This window comes from Myxocyprinus asiaticus, chromosome 2 (genome assembly GCF_019703515.2).
Source record: "Myxocyprinus asiaticus isolate MX2 ecotype Aquarium Trade chromosome 2, UBuf_Myxa_2, whole genome shotgun sequence".
Classification (NCBI taxonomy): Eukaryota; Metazoa; Chordata; class Actinopteri; order Cypriniformes; family Catostomidae; genus Myxocyprinus; species Myxocyprinus asiaticus.
The window spans coordinates 40,790,216-40,812,330 of NC_059345.1; the positions used below are offsets into that span (position 1 = coordinate 40,790,216).

General features: G+C 41.2%; 2 protein-coding genes across 5 annotated transcripts in view; both read left to right on the forward strand.

Annotated features, from left to right (window-relative positions):
* LOC127452439 (TBC1 domain family member 14-like) overlaps positions 1–11,640 on the forward strand; it is a 42,289-nt gene extending 30,649 nt beyond the window's left edge. For all 4 annotated transcript variants that reach the window (XM_051717891.1, XM_051717881.1, XM_051717898.1 and 1 more), the window contains 4 exons: positions 3,910–4,038; positions 4,178–4,287; positions 5,146–5,404; positions 8,273–11,640. In XM_051717891.1, the coding sequence (XP_051573851.1) occupies positions 3,910–4,038; positions 4,178–4,287; positions 5,146–5,404; positions 8,273–8,329 (555 nt within the window). In that variant the 3' untranslated portion in view covers positions 8,330–11,640. The remainder of the gene's footprint in view (positions 1–3,909; positions 4,039–4,177; positions 4,288–5,145; positions 5,405–8,272) is intronic.
* Positions 11,641–11,884: 244 nt separating this feature from the next.
* On the forward strand, positions 11,885–12,870 carry LOC127452463 (C-C motif chemokine 4 homolog). Its single transcript, XM_051717915.1, has 3 exons — positions 11,885–12,043; positions 12,297–12,408; positions 12,610–12,870. Exons 1-3 carry the CDS (start codon positions 11,902–11,904, stop codon positions 12,701–12,703), a joined length of 348 nt encoding a protein of 115 aa, XP_051573875.1. The 5' UTR covers positions 11,885–11,901; the 3' UTR covers positions 12,704–12,870.
* The last annotated feature ends 9,245 nt before the right edge of the window (positions 12,871–22,115 follow it).

The window sequence follows — 22,115 nt, forward strand, 5'->3', positions numbered from 1 at the left end:
TTTGCTAGAGTAGAACAAAATATTATTGCTATTATGCAAAAAAGCCTTAGACCTTATTTTATTGCATATGTGTAACACTACAGCTATATGTGCTGCACGCCCCTCTTACATCCTGCTCAAATACCACTTTGATTGTGTGGTCAAAGAGCTTTTGCGTCTACATCTCCACATAGATAGTAGAAAGATAAATTAAGAACTTTGCCACTTGTAGTATGGCTACAGAACGGCTTTTCCATTATTCAGCCAAATGTTCCGTTAATCAGATCAGCTTTATTGCCAAGTATGCTTACACATACAAGGAATTTGTCTTGGTGACAGGAGCTTCCAGTGCACAAACAATACAAAAACAGCAGCAAGACATAGATAATAATAAAAAATAAAAAATAGTTATACACATACGTACAGACACACACATACATACATACATACATACATACACATACGTAGTGCAATCTAATACAAATCTGTTATCTGTTGTGTACAGTGCAAATACAAATCTGTTATGTACAGTGCAAATTTTTTTTTGTTTTTTTTCTCTCAGAGGAATGAAATGGCAGAAGAGGTTGGATAAATATAAAAAAGACTAAACTGTGTATTGCACATAGTTATTGCTCAAAGGGGCAGTTTTTAACTGTTCATGAGATGGATAGCCTGGGGGAAAAAACTGTTCCTGTGCCTGAAGGTTCTGGTGCTCAGAGCTCTGAAGCGTCGGCCAGAAGGCAACAGTTCAAAAAGGTAGTGGGCAGGGTGAGTGGGGACCAGAGTGATTTTTCCAGCCTTTTTCCTCACTCTGGAAGTGTATAGTTCTTGAAGGGGGGGCAGGGGGCAACCAGTAATCCTCTCAGCAGTCCGAATTGTCCTTTTGTAGTCTTCTGATGTCTGATTTCGTAGTTGAATCAAACCAGACAGTTATTGAAGTGCAGAGGACAGACTCAATGACCGCTGAGTAGAAGTGTATCAGCAGCACCTGTGGCAGGTTGAACTTCCTCAGCTGGCGAAGGAAGTACAACTTCTACTGGGCCTTTTTCACAGTGGAGTCAATGTGTGTCTCCCACTTCAGGTCCTGTGAGATGGTAGTGCCCAGGAACCTGAATGACTCCACTGCTGCCACAGTGCTGTTCAGAATAGTGAGGGGGGTCAGTGTTGGGGTGTTCCTCCTAAAGTCCACAATCATCTCCACCGTTTTGAGCGTGTTCGGCTCAAGGTTGTTTTGACTGCACCAGACAGCCAGCTGTTCAACCTCCCTTCTGTATGCAGACTCATCGTCATCTCGGATGAGGCCGATGACGGTGGTGTCGTCTGAAAACTTCAGGAGCTTGACAGAGGGGTCCTTGGCAATGCAGTCATTGGTGTAGAGGGAGAAGAGTAGTGGGGAGAGCACACATCCCTGGGGTGCACCAGTGCTGATTGTACAGGTGCTGGAAGTTTATTTCCCCTGTCTCACAAGCTGCTGCCTGTCTGTCAGAAAGCTGGTAATCCACTGACAGATAGCCATGGGAACAGAGAGTTGGTGTAATTTATTCTGGAGTATAGCTGGGATGATGGTGTTGAAAGCCGATCTGAGGTCCACAAAAAGGATCCTTGCATATGTCCCTGGTCTGTCCAGATGTTGCAGGATATGATGCAATCCCATGTTGACTGCATCATCCACAGACCTGTTTGCTCGATAAGCAAATTGAAGGTGATCTAGAAAGTGTCCAGTGATGTTCTTCAGGTGGTCCAACGCCAGTCTCTCAAATGATTTCATGACCACAGACGTCAGGACGACAGGTCTGTAGTCATTAAGTCCTGTGATTTTTGGTTTCTTTTGGTCAGGAATAATGATTGAGCATTTGAAGCAGCATGGGACTTCACACTGCTCCAGTGATCTATTGAAGATCTGTGTGAAGATGGGGGCCAGCTGGTTAGCACAGGATCGAAGACACGCTGGTGAGACGCCATCTGGGCCTGAAGTTTTCCTCATCTTTTGTTTCCGAAAGACGCAGCTCACATCATCTTTACAGATCTTAAATGCAGGTTGAGTAGCAGAAGGGGGGAGGAGGGGGTTTGCAGGAGGTATTGGTGTTTGTGTGAAGTGAAGGTCAGAGTGGGTGTGGGGTGTGAGATTGGGTCTTTCAAATCTGCAGTAAAACACATTCAGGTCGTCAGCCAGTTGTTGGTCCACCACAGGGTTGAGGGTAGGAGTCCTGTAATTTGTGAGTTGTTTCATGCCACTCCACCCTGAGGCAGGGTCGTTGGCTGAAAACTTGTTTTTCAGCTTCTCAGAGTATTTTCTTTTAGCCACTCTGATTTCCTTGATCAGTGTGTTCCTGGCCTGATTGTACAAGACTTTATCCCCACCTCTGTAAGCATCCTCTTTGGCCTGACAAAGCTGCCTGAGCTCTGCTGTAAACCACGGTTTGTCGTTGTTGAACTTTAAATAAGTCCTAGTAGGAACGCACATATCCTCACAGAAACTAATATATGATGTAACAGTATCTGTGAGCTCGTCCAGGTCTGTGGCTGCAGCCTCAAAAAGATTACTAAACACAGGGCAAACAAACAAAAACAACAAAACAATAGGAGCGCTCCACACCGAGGCGGCCATCCGCGGTGCCATCATGATGTGAATCATGTCTGTTAATGTCTGTTATCTCACTTGATTACCTTTACAGGTGGAAAATAACAATTAAAAATTGTATATCTATTTTAAATGGCAAAAAGCTGAATTTTTATTTTTATTTTTATGAAAATGCTTTGGTGGTTTGCTATTAGTTTCTTTAAGATCATAAACATTAACATTTATCTGTGAACTGTGCGGTTACTCTGCATCTGTGCATGCATATTATCAGTTTGGGCTGTGAATACAGTAAGCTAACACAGATCTGGGGCCTCATGTATAAAACTGCGTAGATTTCATCCTAAAAGTTTGCGTACGCACAAAAGTCAGATTTTGCGTATGCACAAATGTTTTCAGATTTATAAAACCATACGTACACCAGAACTGTGTCTGAGATGGTGACTTATCACATGGCTTGTTGAGCGTGTTACCTTGGAGACGTAGCGCGTGTGGAGGCTTCACGCTTTTCTCCGCGGCATCCACACGCAACTTGCCACATTCCCCACGAGAGCGAGAACCACATTATAGCGACCATGAGGAGGTTACCCCATGTGACTCTATCCTCCCTAGCAACTGGGCCAATTTGGTTGCTTAGGAAACCTGGCTGGAGTCACTCAGCACACCCTGGATTCGAACTCATGACTCCAGGAGTGGTAGTCAGCATCAGTACTCGCTGAGCTACCCAGGCCCCCGATGTGTGCAGTGTTAAACTATTGTCTGACATCTCTGGATTATTAAAAGAGCTTTTTAAAAAAAAATGTGCAAGCTTACCTTTTGTTTTGTATTTGACTGGCTGCGCATCCACTACCAATATATCCTTATTTCAGCTTATGTTTGAATGCCTTTTCAATTAGTTACGTTAAATTAATATAGCCTAATATTAGCTGGATAACGATTCATTTTGATTCAAGTGCTTAATGAGTGCATTTTTTTTATTCTAAATGCTGTGTATTTAATGAAAAGCAGAGTTTATAATCAGTCTATTCAGTTCATTACTTATCCAGCTGAAGTCGCCAATTCACACACCAGTAAAAGAGTGGGTACATAAGGAGTACATTGCTTGCGTGGCGGTGCGCACAATTTCATGTCAAGTTTACTTTTTATCGTAAGCTTGAAGTGGCGTACGCAACATTTATTCATGAGGCCCCTGATGTTTATGGATAGAGGATGTTTTTTTAAGGGTAAGAGGAGATGCTTCTTTTGTAAATGGCACTGGTTAGGTTTGTCTGTCAAGCAGCCCAGGGTCAGCTTTGTTAATATGAATCTCTATTCTAGGCACTTCATTTTTCCTATTATATTTTTATGTGCAGGTGCAAGGAATGTCCTTTATTGCAGCTGTGTTGATCCTCAACATGGACACTGCTGATGCCTTCATTGCTTTTGCTAATTTGCTGAACAAGCCTTGTCAAATTGGTTTCTACAGAGTAGACCACAGCCTTGTGAGTTTTAAAAATTTAACACACTCATACCTGCACAATGTTATGTGAATGTTATCTCTTAAACCATGTTATCAATGTGATTATATTAATTAGACAAAACTCTTCATATGATCCCTATACATTTGTCTCACTTTCCTAGATGTTGACGTACTTTGCAGCATTTGAAGTGTTTTTTGAAGAAAATCTACCAAAGCTATTTGCACATTTTAAGAATAACAGCCTGTCGTCTGATATTTATTTAATTGACTGGTAAGTATTTTAAATCATTTAGATCATTGTTTCTTGCTAAGTTCAGTTAATAATTTCTTGACACAGACTCAAAGTCCTAATTTAGCATCTTTTCCTTGTTCATTTCCTCTGCTTATTTCCTGTTCTTGTGCACCTGTTGCACGCACATTCATTTGACTAATTTAAAGGGATATTTCACCCAATAATTTACTCACCCTCATGCCATGCCAGATGTGTATGACTTTTCTGCTGAATACAAACAAAGATTTTTGAGAAGAATATTTCAGCTCTGTAGGTCCATACAATGCAAGTGAATGGTGACCAGAGCTCAGAACATCCAAAAAGGACATAAAGGCAGCATAAAAGTCATCTATAAGACTCCAGTTGTTAAATCCATGTCTTCTGAAGTGATATGATAGGTGTGGGTGAGAAACAGATTAATATTTAAGTCCTTTTTTTTTTTTTTTTTTTTACAATAAATCACTTTCACTTTCACATCCAGCCACATACTTGTTGGGGCTGGTCAAAGGTGGAGATTTATAGTAAAAAAAGAAAAAGGGATTTAAATATTGATCTGTTTCTAACCCACACCTATCATATCACTTCTGAAGACATGGATTGTGAGAACCTACAGGGCTGAGATATTCTTCCTAAAATATTTGTTTTTGTTCTGCAGAAGAAAGTCATACACATCTTAATTAAAGTCATATCCCTTTATTTCATATCTAAAAGACTCTAGATTCAAATTGCTAAATGGAAAATGTATATAATGACAGCAAGATCATTGGCTGAGTGTACCCTCATAATTGCACTATATTTAAGTCTCATGAGGTACAGATTTATTTGTCGTGTATATCAGATGTCTGTTTTTGTGTGTAGGATCTTCACTTTGTACAGTAAACCCCTCCCACTGGACATTGCATGTCGTGTGTGGGACATCTTCTGTCGAGATGGCGAAGAATTTCTCTTCCGCACAGCACTTGGTATCCTGCTTCTTTACGAGGACATTCTCGCACACATGGACTTCATCCACATCGCTCAGTTCCTGACACGCCTCCCAGAGTGCATCTCTGCTGACGAGCTCTTCTCTAGCATAACCAACATCAATATGAACTGCAAGAACAAGAAATGGACACAAGTGCGCCTCTTTTTCTAAACAACACACATTCAAACACATCATAGGTGTTTTTAAATAGATAAGCAGTGGGGTATACATATACCATACATTTTACAGTATGACTTGTATATATAAATTTATACTTAACTAAAGTACCTACAATTATTAGTATGAAAACTGATTGGCAATTGATTGTAGGTATAATCCAAAAGTACCAATCTTCAGTTTTAAAGACACAGTTTTTAATGATGGTAAGGTCAGTCAGACTGCTGCAAGTTTTTTGGGTGTAATGCTGTATTTTGAATGCTAAGGTTGTCCCAAAGTACAACTGTGTGTTTAATTCCTGGCTCACTGCGAACTGGTAATTGAACTTTGAACCTTTTTTGAAGTTGCTCAAAACCTTAAAGGGATAGTTCACCCAAAAGTTCACCCTCATTCCATCCCAGATATGTATGACTTTCTTTCTTCTGCTGAACACAAAAAAAGATTTTTAGAAGAATATCTTAAATCTGTAGGTCCATACAATGCAAGTGAATGGTGACCAAAAATTTGATTGTCCAAAAATCAAATAAAAGTAACTTAAGTCTCCAGTGGTTAAATCTATATCTTTAGAAGCAAAAAAAGTGTGAGTGAGAAACAGATCAATATTTAAGTCCTTATTGGGGGCCTGCAAGCAAAGCAAAGACGCTGACTACCACACCTGGAGTCGCAAGTTCGAATCCAGGACGTGCTGAGTGACTCCAGTCAGGCTTCCTAAGCAACCAATTGGCCCGGTTGCTAGGGTGGGTAGAGTCACGCTGGGTTAACCTCCTCGTGGTCGCCATAATGTGGTTCTCACTCTCGGTGGGCACGTGGTGAGATGTGCGTGGATGCCGCGGAGAATAGCGTGAAGCTTTCACATGCGCTAGGTCTCCGTGGAAACACGCTCAACAAGCCACGTGATAAGATGCACGGATTGACATCTCAGACGCGGAGATTCGTCCTCTGCTACCCGGATTGAGGCGAGTCACTACGCCACGACGAGGACTTAGAGCACATTGGGAATTGGGCATTCCAAGTTGGGGAGAAAAGGGGAGAAAATAAAAAATAAACATATTTGAGTCATTTATTTACCATAAATCTCCACTTTCACTCCACAGAATTAAAAATGTATCTGTTTCCATTTCAGAATGCATGGATTTAACCACGAGTCTTTTGTGCTGCCTTTATGTGCTTTTTGGAGCTTCAAAGTTCTGGTCACCATTCACTTGCATTGTAAGGACCTACATAGTTGAAATATTCTTCTAAATATCTTCGTTTGTGTTCAGCAAAAGAAAGAAAGTCATACACATCTGGGATGGCATGAGGGTGAGTAAATGTGGAGACAATTTTCATATTTGGGTGAACTATCCCTTTAAGCATTACTAGGCTCATGTTCTTTAATACATTAGTGCTATTACTATAAATGTTAGTTTGCTAACACTTCCAAGATTGTTTTGTCTTTTAAAATGCAATAATATACACCGATCAGCCGCAACATTAAAACTACCTGCCTAATATCGTGTAGGTCCCCCTCGTGTCGCCAAAACAGCACCAACCCGCATCTCAGAATAGTATTCTGAGATGATATTCTTCACACCACAATTGTACAGAGCAATCTCAGAGTAATCTGAGTTACCGTAGACTTTGTCAGTTCGAACCAGTCTAGCCATTCTCTGTTGACCTCTCTCATCAACAAGGCATTTCCATCTGCAGAACTGCCGCTCACAGGATGTTTTTTGTTTTTGGCACAGTTCTGAGTAAATTCTAGAGACTGTTGTGTGTGAAAATCCCAGGAGATCAGCAGTTATAGAAATACTCAAACCAGCCCATCTGACACCAACAATCATGCCATGGTCAAAATCACTGAGATCACATTTTTTCCCCATTCTGATGGTTGATGTAAACATTAACTGAAGCTCCTGACCCATATCTGCATGATTTTATGCACTGCAGCAATATGACTGGCTGATTAGATAATCGTTTGGATGATTGTTGGTGCCAGACGGGCTGGTTTGAGTATTTCTGTAACTGCTGATCTCCTGAGATTTTCACACACAACAGTCTCTAGAATTTACTCAGAATGATGCCAGAAACAAAAAACATTCAGTGAGCGGCAGTTCTGCAGATGGAAACGCCTTGTTGATGAGAGAGGTCAACAGAGAATGGCCAGACTGGTTTAAACTGACAAAGTCTACAGTAACTCAGATAACCACTCTGTACAATTGTAATGAGAAGAATGTTATTCTGAGATGCGGGTTGGCACTGTTTTGGTGCCACGAGGGGGACCTACACAATATTAGGCAGGTGGTTTTAATGTTGTGGCTGATCGGTGCATAACATAATATTAAAAATATCTAATAAATCATATTAAAGGTGCACTCAGTAATTTTTTCCTTATTAAAAAGTTTAACTCCTAAAGACAGGAATTGTAATTTTGAAACGTATGTAGGAAATCATGAGCACTCACATTAAAATGAAGACTCCAGTCATATCAGTAATCTTATAAAAGCTGTTTTATTCTACATGGAGAGGGTCTCCTCATGGGGGCTGCCATATTAGAATCACATGACCAGCCGAATGCTACTTGCTTAATCTCAATAACCGTCCTGTTATTTGACACTTTCACTCATTGATTAAAGTAATCATGGCTGACTGTGAACTAAATTTCTACAATGGCATCTGAAACTGAAAACTATTGATTTTAAATAATGCTGCATCCAAGCCGCTAGGTGTCAGTGTAAGTCCAAGATGACACAAAGAGTTCACCTTTAAAGATAGTCAATGTTTTTGATTATGAATGAATTGATTGCATATGTCACATGTCTGAAGGGACATCTCAAGAGTATTTTTTTTGTCTTGTGCCTCCAGGTTTTTCAGACTTTGCAGAAAGGACAAGATCGGGGCAGTCCACTACTGAAACGCTAAGGAAACAACCTCATATTTTACCTTAAAACTTACAGAGACAAACAGACAACCTCATGTTCACTCTGCATGGATACTCCTGCTTACCTCTGGTACCACATCAAGAATATCAAGAATTTAGCGTGTTTGAAATTCCAGTAGCCTCCTGTCTGTGTTCTGTTCCATACAAACTGTTACTTTGGAATACAGACTGAGCACACAGGAACCGTGCCAGACCTTAAACCACATGTCACATAAATGTACACTATCTGTAAATCAGAGTTATTGCTGATGGCAGGTGTGATCTGGTGAACGTGAGTTTGTAAAGCTCAACTCTGTTTTCTGTCTCTGTCCTCTCTTTATTTGCACGCTAACCCTTTATCTTTTCCTTTATCCTTTTGTTTCCTTCAGCTCAAGCTTGGCCTTTAAATTTAAGCAAAATAAATGTAAAGGTTTTGCTGTGATTTTATTTGATGTTTGTTTTTTTTATCTGTGGTTCATGATGTTTTTAGTATTTGTGAAAATATGAATTGACTTGAAATAAGATTCCTGGTCCCTTTTTCCTGACCTCTGTGTGTCCTTCAAAGCTTTTATTGGCGTTCTTCCCTTGTAGTATGTTGACATCTCAAAGGGAGTTTTTGTGAACAAGCTGCAAGTTGTGAACAAATTAGAGGTCGACCAATATATTGGTTTTACTGATGAATCTGTGCCGATAGTTGCTTTCGGTTATTGGCAAAAAATCTATGCCGATAGTTTTTTTTTTTTTTTTTTTTTTTTTTTGTATTATTATTATTATTCTGTGTTCCTCTGTGGCCAAAACCCTTTATCTGGTGAATATATAGGCTACAAAAATCTTAATTTGGTGAATATTTACATATAGAGCAGTGTAAGGGAGCCAAGACTCTGTTACGGTCAAAATGATCTATTGTAGATAAATGATCAACTGTATATTAATTACTGCATACAGTATATATTTGTACATTTGACAATGTTTACTTTATGGTGATTATATTTGTAATACATTATAGAGGTACATAAAGCCATACATTTCAAAATAAGAGTCCCCAGTCCATTTCAGGCTTGTTCAAATTAAAAGTCATGCATTATGCACCAAATCTCAACTTTTTCTGGTTATTATTGGGATTTTGGTTGCACAACAAACGCATCTGGGATTTTACTCATTTTGGACTCTTGCAGCCTCTATGTCTGTGCCCGACTATATAAGATCTTTTTTTTAGCATTCAATAAATCGATTTTAAAAACTATCGGCCAATTAATCGGTTATCTGCCTTATCCACCACCTTAGTTATCGTATCGGCAAAATCCACTATCAGTCGACCTCTAGAACAAATCATTAGAGGAACAAATGCTTTTTGCACACTTATGTAGATTTTACCTGTTACAACATGTATCTGTAATCTGTCCTTTCTCACAAATGTTTTTATTCAGAGATTTGAGTGGATGCTGAAAGATATTGGTGTATTTGTGGAATCGTTGCAGGACTCTCCCTCCCTCCCTCCCCCATTTCTGTTACTGAAATATATTGTGGCACTCTAAAAACCAAATATGCTGGAATACAAACAAAATGCTGTTTATAGAAAGTTTAGTCAACAATGATGGGTTCATTTTAGGTATATTATACACAACTGAAATGTACTATAATGTGGCTTTAACATTGTGGTGTAACCTGGTTCAGTTCGCTTCACAGTGTTGAAGTGTTGAAAAGAGAGTAGGTGACAGATGAGGCAGGAGTTCCTTTCACAGATGATTTATGCTTGACATCTCATTTTACAATTAGAAAAACTAGCATTCGTGAAATTTGCAGTAACTTTTTGACATCTGGTTATTCAAAATATATTAATTTGCACAAATACCATGTAACTTCAATAGACTTTTCTAGGTTTGTTTTGAAATATTTGTTTGCTGTTTTTTTTTTTGTAAATAACATGCACTAAGGCAGCCTTATTTATGGGACCACACTGTAACAGCAATAACTTTCATTTTCACTTTAAGTTTAAAAAAGTGAATGTATAATTTTAGTGATGTCAGAACTGTATTAAGTCATTTGTGTTTTGTGGTATCACATTGTATCTCCAAATGCTTATTTATTATATTTGTTGGAATATACATTGGAAGTCATGAATTATAATTTCTTTGAGAAACAGAGACCTCTTAATTCTGTATCCTCAAGAGTGTGTATATTCAGTATAGTGTGCGTGTATAAACAAACTACTGTGCAGAATATTGTTTAAAATCAAATAATCGGATTGAAAGCACTGGTTAACTTGCACTGTAATGTTAAGGTGTTATCAAAATAATATGGTAAGATTTCACTGCTTTGTGATCAATATGATGGAAGGAAAACCACCCACCACCTTTATTTCTGGTGTAAACCACACTACTGCAATAAGCTGTTTTGCACATTTTCCCCCTTTTTTTATTGATTTTCATGCTCACTTTTTTATGCTGTCTGCTGTTTCAAGATTTGTTTCTTCTTCGGTAGCACGTTAATGTTGGCTGTTGGCATTATCAGTGTCCTCAATTTAAAAGTGTCTGTGTCACTTGGAAATGGCTGCCACTTTTCTTTGCCCTGTGCCCATCAAACCTACGATGCAATGATTTTTTAAGTAGCATTCTTCTTCTTGGATTCTAGATGTGGGTTGTATTGATATAACCAAAAAATATCAAAAATGCATAATTTTAGCAAGAACTGCATCATATACATCCAGTTGTGCAGCTTATCAAGGCTTCAAGTACAATAACAGGAATGAAGACAGTCTTAATTGTAATGGCAGTGCTGACATGTGTACAAACACTTTAAATTTATGTCATGAGTACTGAAGTGTGTACATCATAAACATCCAGTCCATTGTTCTAAATGGCATAGGGCATCCAGGGACATGACATGAAAGCTTATAAGCCATATAACAATACAGACCAGTAAATAATGAAGTAGACCTAAACTTTATGTTAGTGTTTCCTGAACAATGCTTTTGTGGAAATTGAAGGAACAAGATATTATGAAGGCACTATAAGTACTGTTTTAGAATGACAAATCAAGTGTTGACTTTGTGCAAGCAATCCCACACTTGAAACTTTCAGAATGATTAAGCATGCATTGATGCAGCTTGTTCAGGGAGTTAAATACTGTAATAAAACACTGCTTTTGAAGAATCTAAAGGGTGAAAGTTTTTCAAACCAATCACTATCTTATTTGATCATCTTTGTTCTTCTTTGTTTGTCCTTTTGTCAAATAATGCTGCCTTTGTTTGTTTTTGTTGTGTCAGTGGGGGTGGTATAGAGATAAATGAAAATAAAGTTGTATGTATACTTTATATCTTCTCTTCATTATTCAGTCTTCACATCGAGACTGGCTTTGTATGGTAAGACTAGCTGTTGAGTCATGCAGATATGTTCTTTTTGTTTACTGCTTTGCTACCTGTAAGAACCACAGCAAATATTTCCTGTAAGACCTATGAGCTATACATTTTTTTTTTCTTCAGTTTCGATTGCAGTGGAACATTTTCTCACCTATTACATGTCCCCTACCAAAACCACACTCGCCCCCTCCCCTTCCACCTTTAAAGCCCGTAGTAATGTTTGTAGGACATTATACTTTTGATATCAGCATTATACCGAGAAGCAGAATCTGCAGCTATAGTATGTGCCATTCTTATATTTTCCTTCTTATTGGACTTCTGGTGGTCACATGCCTCCAGTCTGGTGTAATGGGCAACAGTAAGTCAACCTAAAACTCAGCATTGTTATTTATTTATTCAGATAAATATGTATGTAGCAAATATCATATACAGTATCAAACCTTTTTTTCTATGTATCTGTTTTGTCTGGTATGTTATGAGGCAGTGTTCAGAATTTAATGATAGGCAATTAACATTTGCAATCTGGCCTACGTTTTTTAATGTTACTATACTGATGACCATATTGATAAAATTATGTATTATTAAATAAATTACTTTTTTTTTCAACACAGATGCCAAAACTCCAAAGGAATGCTGTTTTAATTACTATGAAAGACGAATCCCCCCCAATAAAGTTGATTCCTACACAGAGACAAGAAGCGATTGTCCCAAAGCTGGAGTCATGTAAGTTTTGCCACTGCCAATGTACATTTTAATTCTAGTGAGAAAGAAGTATGCATACAATGATTTGTACTTTTTTCAAATTAAAATTAATTTAAAATTAATAATGTGGTATTTGTTATTACAATGTATACTTAATGGAAATTATATTATGTATGTTTGTATAATTGCCATGTGGAGTAACTAAGTTTTTTGTTGTAACAGTTTTACCACAAAGAAGCCTCTGCGTATCTGTGTGAATCCTCAATTAAGTTGGGTGAAGAAAATCATGCAACAAATTGATGAACTTGATTTCTAGTAATGCAGCTGGGACAACAGCCCAGTGGAGTGATTTCTCTTTTGTGCTTTACTGATCATTTAGCTTAGTACTAATTCTTTGCTTATCTCTCCCCTTATTACAAAATTATGTAACTGTCATCATTGTAATTTGATATGTCATGACAAATAAATGCAAGATGTTCCCTGTTTGAGTTTGATATGTCATAATGTTTAGCTTTAAACACCAAAATAACTGTATTACCTTACTAATTGTGTTGTGTATGTTTCCTGCAAAATAATACACGTAAACATACTTCAGTGGTTCAGTTTGTCAGTATTGTAAATCCCTCTGATCTTACTGGCATTATATTAGGAAGGCTGTAAAATTTTCCAATTTGTAACATTTTCTTTTGATGATGGAGTATTAAAGAACCTCCCTTAAAAAATGTTATTTTGTTAAACTCTGTATAAAACTACATGCACTTAATTCTATTAAAGCATAACAGAACTAACAACACAACAATGTCAAAATTTCATATGCAAGTTCATTCTGAAAACTATTCAATACAAGTCATTTTTATTTGTACAGCGCCTTTCACAACACACATCTCTTAAAAGCAGTTTTACAGAAAATCATGCTTTAACAGAAAATGAAACTGTATTATCTATAAAGTCTTAGAGTCATCATTGTGTAGTTTGATAATATACGATTGTGAATTGTGTTTAAAAATAAGTAATTAAATAATAATTGTATTTATAACCCCAGTGAGCATGCCGAAGTGACTGTGGCAAGGAACACAAAACTCCATAAGATGTTGGTTAATGGAGAAAAATAACCTTGGGAGAAACCAGGCTCACTGTGGGGGCTAGTTCCCCTCTGGCTAACCAGCATGAATATAATGCCAATATTACTTATGTGCAGTGCAAGTCATGGTTTAAAATTATTAAACTAAGTAAGTGTTAAGGATCAGTGTTTAAAACAAAGATTTTGTATGAACTGTAAGATTAATGACTAATGTCTCTGAAGTCTATCCTGGATTAATTGCAGAAGTTCACATAGATGCAATTGTCCTTGTTAGTTGGCTGATGAAGCATTTTGTTGGCAATTAATTGATAGACTATGTATTCCATTTCAAGAGTGTAGTCCATCATTAGACCGAGGTGATGCAGGCAGAGATCAGTTAGGTGCATCGCAGTTCAACCGGCCGGTAATTTCGGTGAGTCTAAATAGATGAGTCTTTAGTCTAGACTTAAACTGAGTGAGTGTATCTGCATCTCGAACGGTGTTAGGGAGACTATTCCATAGTTTAGGAGCCAAATATGAAAAGGATCTACCTCCTTTTGTGGATTTTGATATTCTAGGAACTATTAACAAGCCAGAATTTTGTGATCGTAATGAATGTGATGGAATATAGCATGTCAGAAGGTCACTTAAGTACTGCGGAGCTAGACCATTCAAAGCTTTGTACGTAGTTAACAGAATTTTAAAATTAATATGAAATTTAACAGGTAGCCAATGTTGCGATGATAAAATGGGGCTAATATGATCATATTTCTTGGTTGTAGTCAGCACTCTGGCTGCTGCATTTTGAACCAATTGAAGTTTATTTATTGATCTTGCTGGACATCCTCCCAGTAATGCATTACAATAAACTAGTCTTGTGGTCATGAACGCATTAATTAGTTTTTCAGCTTCAGCAACAGAGAGCATGTGTCGTAACTTAGCAATATTTCTGAGGTGGAAGAATGCTGTTCTACAAACATTGGTAATTTGATTTTCAAAGGACAGATAACACTTAAGTTCTTCGCTGTTGAAGACGATGTAACAGTACATTCATCAAGAGTGAAATTATATTTTAGCGGCTTATTTTTAGAGGTTTTTGGTCCAATAATTAGTACCTCTGTTTTGTCGGAATTGAGTAGAAGGAAATTTCTGACCATCCGATCTTTAATTTCATTGATACACTCTGCTAATTTGGAGAACTGTGAAATTTCATCAGGTTTTGAAGAAATATAAAGTTGGGTATCGTCGGCATAACAGTGGAAACTTATTCCATGATTCCTGATAATATCTCCCAGGGGAAGCATGTACAAGGAGAAAAGCAGAGGCCCTAAAACTGATCCCTGTGGCACTCCATACTTTACTTTTGTTTGGTTTGACAATTCCTCATTTACATAGACAAAGTGGTAGCGGTCTGATAAATAGGACCTAAACCATCCTAACGCAACTCCACAAATGCCAACATAATTCTCCAGCCTATTCAAGAGAATGTCGTGATCTATGGTGTCGAATGCAGCACTAAGATCTAAAAGCACTAGAAGTGAAATGCAGCCGCGATCAGATGATAAGAGCAAGTCATTTCTGACTGAAATTATTCATATATACCATTTATCTTTAGAAATGAACATAGTTGGGAGGACACTACCTTTTCTAGTATTTTCGACATAAACGGGAGATTTGAAATTGGTCTATAATTAGCCAATTCTCCAGGATCAAGCTGTGGCTTCTTAATAAGTGGTTTGATAACTGCTATTTTAAAGTTTCTTGGGACATGTCCTAAGGATAGCGAGGAGTTAATAATATTAAGAAGAGGTTCTGAGATTACAGGGAATACCTCTTTTAAGAGCTTAGTTGGTATTGGATCTAACATACATGTTGTGGCTTTTGATTTTTTGATAAGGTTTGTTAGCTCTTCATGACTTGTGACAGCGAAGGATTGAAGATGCTCGTGAGGAAAATTGATTGCATAATTCCAATTTTATTTCTGATTATTTCAATTTTATCAGTAAAGAAATTCATGAAGTCATTACTCTTGTGCTGCGACAGAATATATGGTTCAGTCAATGCTTTATTCTTAACCAATTTAGCCACAGTACTGAATAAACACCTAGGACTGTTGTGGATATTTTCTATGAGTTTGCTAAAATATGGTGACCTGGCAGCTTTTAGTGCCTGTCTGTAGCTACAGACACTGTCCTTCCATGCACCGCGAAATACCTCTAATTTTTTATTTTTCCACTTGCGCTCCATTTTCCGAGCTGCTCTCTTGAGAGCATGAGTGTGGTCATTGTACCATGGTGCAGGGCTTTTTTCTTTAATTTTCTTTAATCGAAGGGGGGGCGACACTATCAAGAATGCTAGAGAAGCAAGACAGCAATGACACTTGAGGTCCAGATGAGAGTGTTTTTGACAGTTAAAGGTGCTGTAAGCAATTTTAGCTGTTCTGGAACTTCCACGAGACTGAGCCTTTAAATTAGACATGTCCCCTCTTTCTAAAACGATAGCCTTGCAAAGATAGTGTTGAGACTGAGTTCGTATTCTCACGGTTGTCAAACACACCAGTAGCAAAATACCACCCTCAGCTAATAACTGTTATGAATCTGAATATGACACTAAACATGAATGTTCCGCTTCAACTACAACACTATAAAAACGCGCAAAATGACTGACAGACAGAAAGCACATCAAAGTCAAAGTCCCATGGTCACATTTTGTTTGCTGTTTACACAGACTGGTGCTGTGACAGAGACTGGTGCAATATCTCAGGACACTTATTTCAGTGACAGTTAATTAACATACAGGGAAAGGAACATTTTCTGCATACCTTTCCATAAAAAAATCGCTTAAAGCACCTTTAGCCTAAGTGTATTGCTACAGACATCAAATGTATGCCCACTATCTTGTTTGCAATGCACAGCACTTCTAATGTTAAGGCCTCCTTATGATGAATTCAGCATTCGTAAGTCATTAGCATAGTGGGGCCTTAACAAGATAATAATAATAAATAAAGAGTGCCCTAGTTCACTATCTCTGCTAGTATGAGATTTAAAAGCTTTGTCAAATAAACCTATTGTAAACTGTTGAAGACTGATTAACATAGAACATAATTTTTTTTAAATGAATGAGTAGTTTAGGTAATGCAACTCTAATAAAGCATTGACAATGTATATGGACATTTTTGTTGTTGTTGTCAATTATTGATAAGTGATTTTAATTATTCTCTACATAGCAGCCTATGTAAATAAACAAAACGAATAGGTAGGGATGGGTTCAGATCATGAGTCATCCATGTGATCATGGATAAAAGCTGATTCAACAGCATCATAAAGTCCTTTAAGAGATCAAAGCAGCAACCTTGCGAAGAATCCAGACCACTAACCATCAGAGGTACCACAATATATCACTCTTATTGAAATGTGAAAATGTGTTGTGTTATACACAAGCAAACTGAAAAGAGAATTAATTTCCTGTCACCTGGCAAACCATGTCTTTGGGAAGTGAAATCCTGACTGTTTATACATAATGGTGTGCTATAGCACAGCAAGGACTTTAAGTAAAATAGTATAAAGGCTGCCAGGACACAATTCATGGTCTTCTCTACTAACATGAGTGTTAAACTTACAAAAATTCTTAAAAGAGGTGCTTAGTCTTTAACTGAATTTAATGTTGTGCAAAACGTGTTAGTGATGTTGGCTTTTAATAGCATTAGTTTATCACCTACATAAATGTGTTGCTGATTAAAACCACCTCAGACAATGAGCGGAAAACTAGAATTTGTGGTTGGATGCCTATGCCCTTAACCTCATTACCACCACCAGAGTGCATTTCCTGTGAGAGGCCAAATGCTGTTAGTTGTTTTGACAGTAGATAGTGTCTGATAAGCAAAACCCAGAACATTACCTATTACGTGACATGGAAAACATCTTTCTTTAGTAGTAATATCAGTCGCTACTAAATTTTACTTTAAATTCTTGAACTTGGAGCAGTGAACAGCAGCAGGAAAATATTGCTGAAGCATGTTTCCCCTTTGATATAGACGTGCTAAATCTATGGATAAACCAAGACTTGTATTAATTGTATGTTGAGCACTAACCACTATAAGCACTTATTTAACTCAAATAGTCGTAAAAGTCTTAGGTGCAAGAACTTAGAGACAGTTTACCCAAAAATGAAAATTCTCTCATCATTTCCTCACCCTCATGCCATGGCAATGATTTATGACTTCATTTCTTCTGCAGAACATAAACTAAGATTTTTAGAAGAATATTTCAGCTCTGTAGGTCCATAATGCAAGTGGATTGTGGCCAAAACTTTGAAGATCCAAAAAGCACATAAAGGAAACATAAAAGTAATCCATACGACTCCAGTGGTTTAATCTATGTATTCAGAAGTGACATAAGTGTGGGTAAGAAACAGATCATCTTGGTTACTGATGTAACCTCTGTTCCCTGATGGAGGGAACGAGACATTGTGTCGATGTAGTGACACTAGGGTTTCGCTCTTGAGAGCCCCAATCATCTTTGCTTTATTCAGAAAAGGCCAATGAAAATTGGCAAGTGGAATTTGCATGCCACTCTCCGCCCGGACATAAGGGTATAAAAGGAGATGGCGTGCACCCCTCAATCAATTTTGTGCAAAGGAGCCGAGAGAGAGTCCCGGCCATGTCAGCGGTCAGTTCTGCGCCACGGCAGTGACACTTGGGGTTCCTGTACGAAATGCCGCAGGTGTTGAACCGTGTCACGAGGTATGGAGGAGCGGATTTGTCGAGGGGAAACACAGGGTTCACCTGAGGGGAAACTGAGCAGTGGAAACGCATCACACGGGATTACCGAGGGGGGAATCACCATGTATGGAGCACTGAGCCCAAGTATGTGGGCTCACCTGAAAAGGGGCATACCACGAGTACTGGGCCTGGCGCTGTTACTCCTCCGCCGAGTTCATCACCGAATAGTGCACCGAAAAGAAATTTAAGAGCCATCCAGTGTTCACCAGTTGCAGGGAACTGTTGTGGACAAGATAGCGCACATTATCACCTTGAAAGGGAAAGGCGCAAATGCAAGCAATACACCCGATGGTCTGCCCGGCCTATCTGTTGTTACCCCGTAACACTCAGGTTGAAACAGTTTCTATGCGCAGGTTGTAGAACCTCGCAAAGGTATTGGGTGTAGCCCAACCCGCTGCTCTGCATATGTCTTTAAGAGAGGTGCCCCTCGCCAGTGCCCAGGAGGACGCAACACCTCTAGTGGAGTGTGCCCGGACTCCCAAAGGGCACGGCAGGTGGTAAGCCAGAGAAATGGCATCCATAATACAATGGGCCAACCTCTGTTTGGAGACAGCTTTCCCCTTCTGCTGCTCTCCAGAACAAACAAAGAGCTGCTCCGAGCATCTAAAGCTCTGCGTGCGGTCCAGATAGATGCACAGGGCGCGAACTGGACACAGCAATGACCTCCGAAAGGGAGTGGTGGGAACTTTGGGCATGTAACCGGGCCAGGGTCTCAAGATCACGTGAGAGTGTGCCAACCCGAACTCCAGGCATTCGCTGGTGACAGAGAGCTCCTGCAGATCCCCAGCCCTCTTGACAGAAGTGAGTGCCACCAGGAGGGCCATCTTCAGTTACAAAGTGCTGAGCTCGGTCTGCTCCAGGGGCTCAAAGGGGGCTCTCTGTAGGGCAGGTAGGACCACAGAGAGATCCCAAGAGGGAACCAGGTGCGGACTAGGGGGATTCAATCTCCTCGCAACCTTGAGGAACCTGGTGATCAGGTCGTGCTGCCATGAGGGTCTCCCATCCAGTGTACCATGATACACTGTTATAGCAGCCACGTACACCTTCAGGGTGGAGGGAGACAGCTGTCTCTCCAGCCCCTCCTGTAGGAAGGACAACACAGACCCAACCGCACATCTCTGTGGATCTTCCCTCCGGGAAGAACACCAATTTGCGAAGAGACGCCACTTCAGAGCATACAGGCCTGCTAGGTCTTCCGCATCCTGTCCAGGAGCAAGACGTGGAGGTTCCAGAGTTCTGGCCATGGGTGCCGGAGCATGCCTTGCCCCTGAGTGGGAAGGTCCTGCCTCAGGGGAATGTGCCAGGGAGGGGCTACTGCCAGGAGCATCAGGACTGAGAACCAAGTCCGGTTGGGCCAGTACGGCGCAACCATCAGGACTGGCTGCCCATCCTCCATGACTTTGCACAACGTCTGTGCAACGAGGCTCACTGGGGGAAATGCATACTTGCGCAGGTCCACCTGCGCCTCCCCAAATCTCTCCCAAATTAGCTGGACTGCACGGGGGTGGAGCCTCCACTCTCTGCGGAGTTTTACCTGCCGTGAGAGCGCATCCACTGCATGGTTGAGGACGCCCAGGAGATGCGTCGCTCACAGAGACTTCAACATCTGCTGACCCCAAAGGAGGAGTTGCGACATGCGACGTGAGCGTACACCGCCCTGGAGGTTTATGTATGCCACTGTCACTGTGTTGTCCATTCAGACCAACACGTGCTTGCCCTGAATCAACAGCTGAAGCCTCCGCAGGGCCAGCGATACTGCCAGCAACTCTTGACAGTTAATGTGCCATTGCAGGTGGGGCCCTTTCCAGAGCCCCGATACTGCCTGCCCATTGTGCATGGCACCCCACCCCATATTCGATGCATCGTGACCTCGACGCGCCTCGAGACCTGCTCAAAGGGAACCCCTGCCCGTAGAAATGCCAGATATGGTGAACCAATCCTGATGTCGTACTGATGCCAGGATGTGCTTCTGCATCAACATCTTGAACGGAAGCCTGTGTAAGGCCTTGTTCAAGGCACACAGATCCAGAATTGGGCGCAACCCCCCCTCTCTTGGGCACAATAAAATAAGGGCTGCAAAAGCCCCTGTGTGACCCGGCTAAGGGGACAGGCTCTATCGCTCCCTTCACCAGAAGGGTGGCGACCTCCCACCAAGAGAGGACACCACTGAACCTGGGCAGCCATCTGGTGAACTGGATCGCGTAGCCGAGACGGATCATCATGATGAGCCATCGCGACTGGCTGGAAAACGCTAACCAGGCTTCCAGCCTCTGCGCTAACAGCACTGGGGAATGATTGGTTTTATCACGCTCGGGGTGGGTGGCTCGCGGCGAAGCAGAGCAGAAGCCCCACTGGGAAGACTGTCCGGGGGAGGCGTGCTGCCCTGCGAGCCCGCAACGGTGGCTAGTGGCTGGGGCGGGCGAGCGGCCCCAAGAACCGCCGCACTTACCGAGTCGCACCGTGTCCTAAATGCAGGATGTGTTTAATGGTCTCCGTCTGCTTCTTCACCATCAAGAACTGATGGGTGAAGTCCGCGACAGTGTTGCCAAAGAGCCCCCCTCAGGAGACGGGCGCATCGAGAAAGCGGACCTTCTCGCCGTCATGCATCTCCGCAAGGTTGAGCCACAGGTGTCGCTCTTGGACCGCCAAAGTGGACATCGTCCAACACAGGGTGCGCACCGTGACTTTCGTTGCCCGTAGAGTGAGGTCAGTCGCGGTGCGCAGTTCCTGCATGAGCCCTGGGTCGGTCCTACACTCGTACAGATCTTTAAGCGCCCTGGCCTGGTGCACAGGTGCACCGCCACGGTGCGCTCCACCTGGGGAAGCTCGACATATCCTTTGGCTGCCCTGCCGTCGAGGGTAGTTAGGGTGGACAAGCTCGCGAAGCGTGTACGGGTGGAGAAAGGCGCGCTCCTCCTGCACTTCCGGGAAGAAAGTGAGCCGCGCGCCGAGCCCAGAAACCAATCATCGAGCCGCGAATGCTCAGGGCGGGGCAGAGGGTTCCATACAAGCCCGATGTTCGCAGCCACCCGGGCAAGCACGGCTGCCAACTCAGCATCTGCTTTGTCCTGAGCTCTACTGCCTGAGTGCAGAAGCTTAGTAGACTCGACCGCTTCCGAAAGCAGGAGCCCACACTCTGATGCTGCGACCAATAACTCATCCTCGTCACGAGCTCCTAACGAGACATTAAATCCGCCTTGAGGCGGACCACCTGCCTCGCTTGTGAACTCTACCGGGCAGAACAAGCGTACTGGGGGATGGGAGGTCCACGGGAACTGGGCCGGTGGAGAAGCTCCCATATCCACATCCAAATCGCCCAGCCACCTGAGTTTCAATGCAGGATGGACTGGGTCGTGAAGCAGCCATGATGCTTCACGAAGAAGGAAGAGAGCCGCGACCACAACGTTCTCACGGGCAAGTTCTCACAGTGAAAACATGACCCATCCACAAAAGCTGCCTCGGCATGCTGGCGACCCAAACACTCGAGACAGATTTCGTGACCATCTGGTGCTGAGATAACAGCCACACCCAGTAGCACAAAGGCGAAAGGACATCTTTACAAAGACGCCAATCGTTTGTGCGAGCTCTTTTAGAGAAAATATATTCTTTTGAATATACTCTTTTTTACACTTGTGGACTCACAAAGGGGAAGCACAACACTCGACCATGCAAGGGTGACCGCTGATACGCGCCGTAATTCCAACGGCGATAGCAAGGTGACGGGATGAACAAAAACATGCACTCAGCTCTGAAGAACAAGTCTGAATGAGTGGTGCACACCATCTCCTTTTATACCCATATGTCCAGGGCAGAGAGTGGCATGCAAATTCCACTCGCCAATTTTCATTGCCCTTTTCTGAATAAAGCAAAGGTGATTGGGGCTCTCAA

Coding starts and splice junctions, on each gene's coding strand:
- LOC127452463 (XM_051717915.1), top strand. CDS start 11,902: ATGTTTGTAGGACATTATACTTTTGATATCAGCATTATACCGAGAAGC. Junction 12,044..12,296: donor GTCTGGTGTAATGGGCAACA/GTAAGTCAACCT, acceptor TTTTCAACACAG/ATGCCAAAACTCCAAAGGAA. Junction 12,409..12,609: donor TGTCCCAAAGCTGGAGTCAT/GTAAGTTTTGCC, acceptor TTGTTGTAACAG/TTTTACCACAAAGAAGCCTC.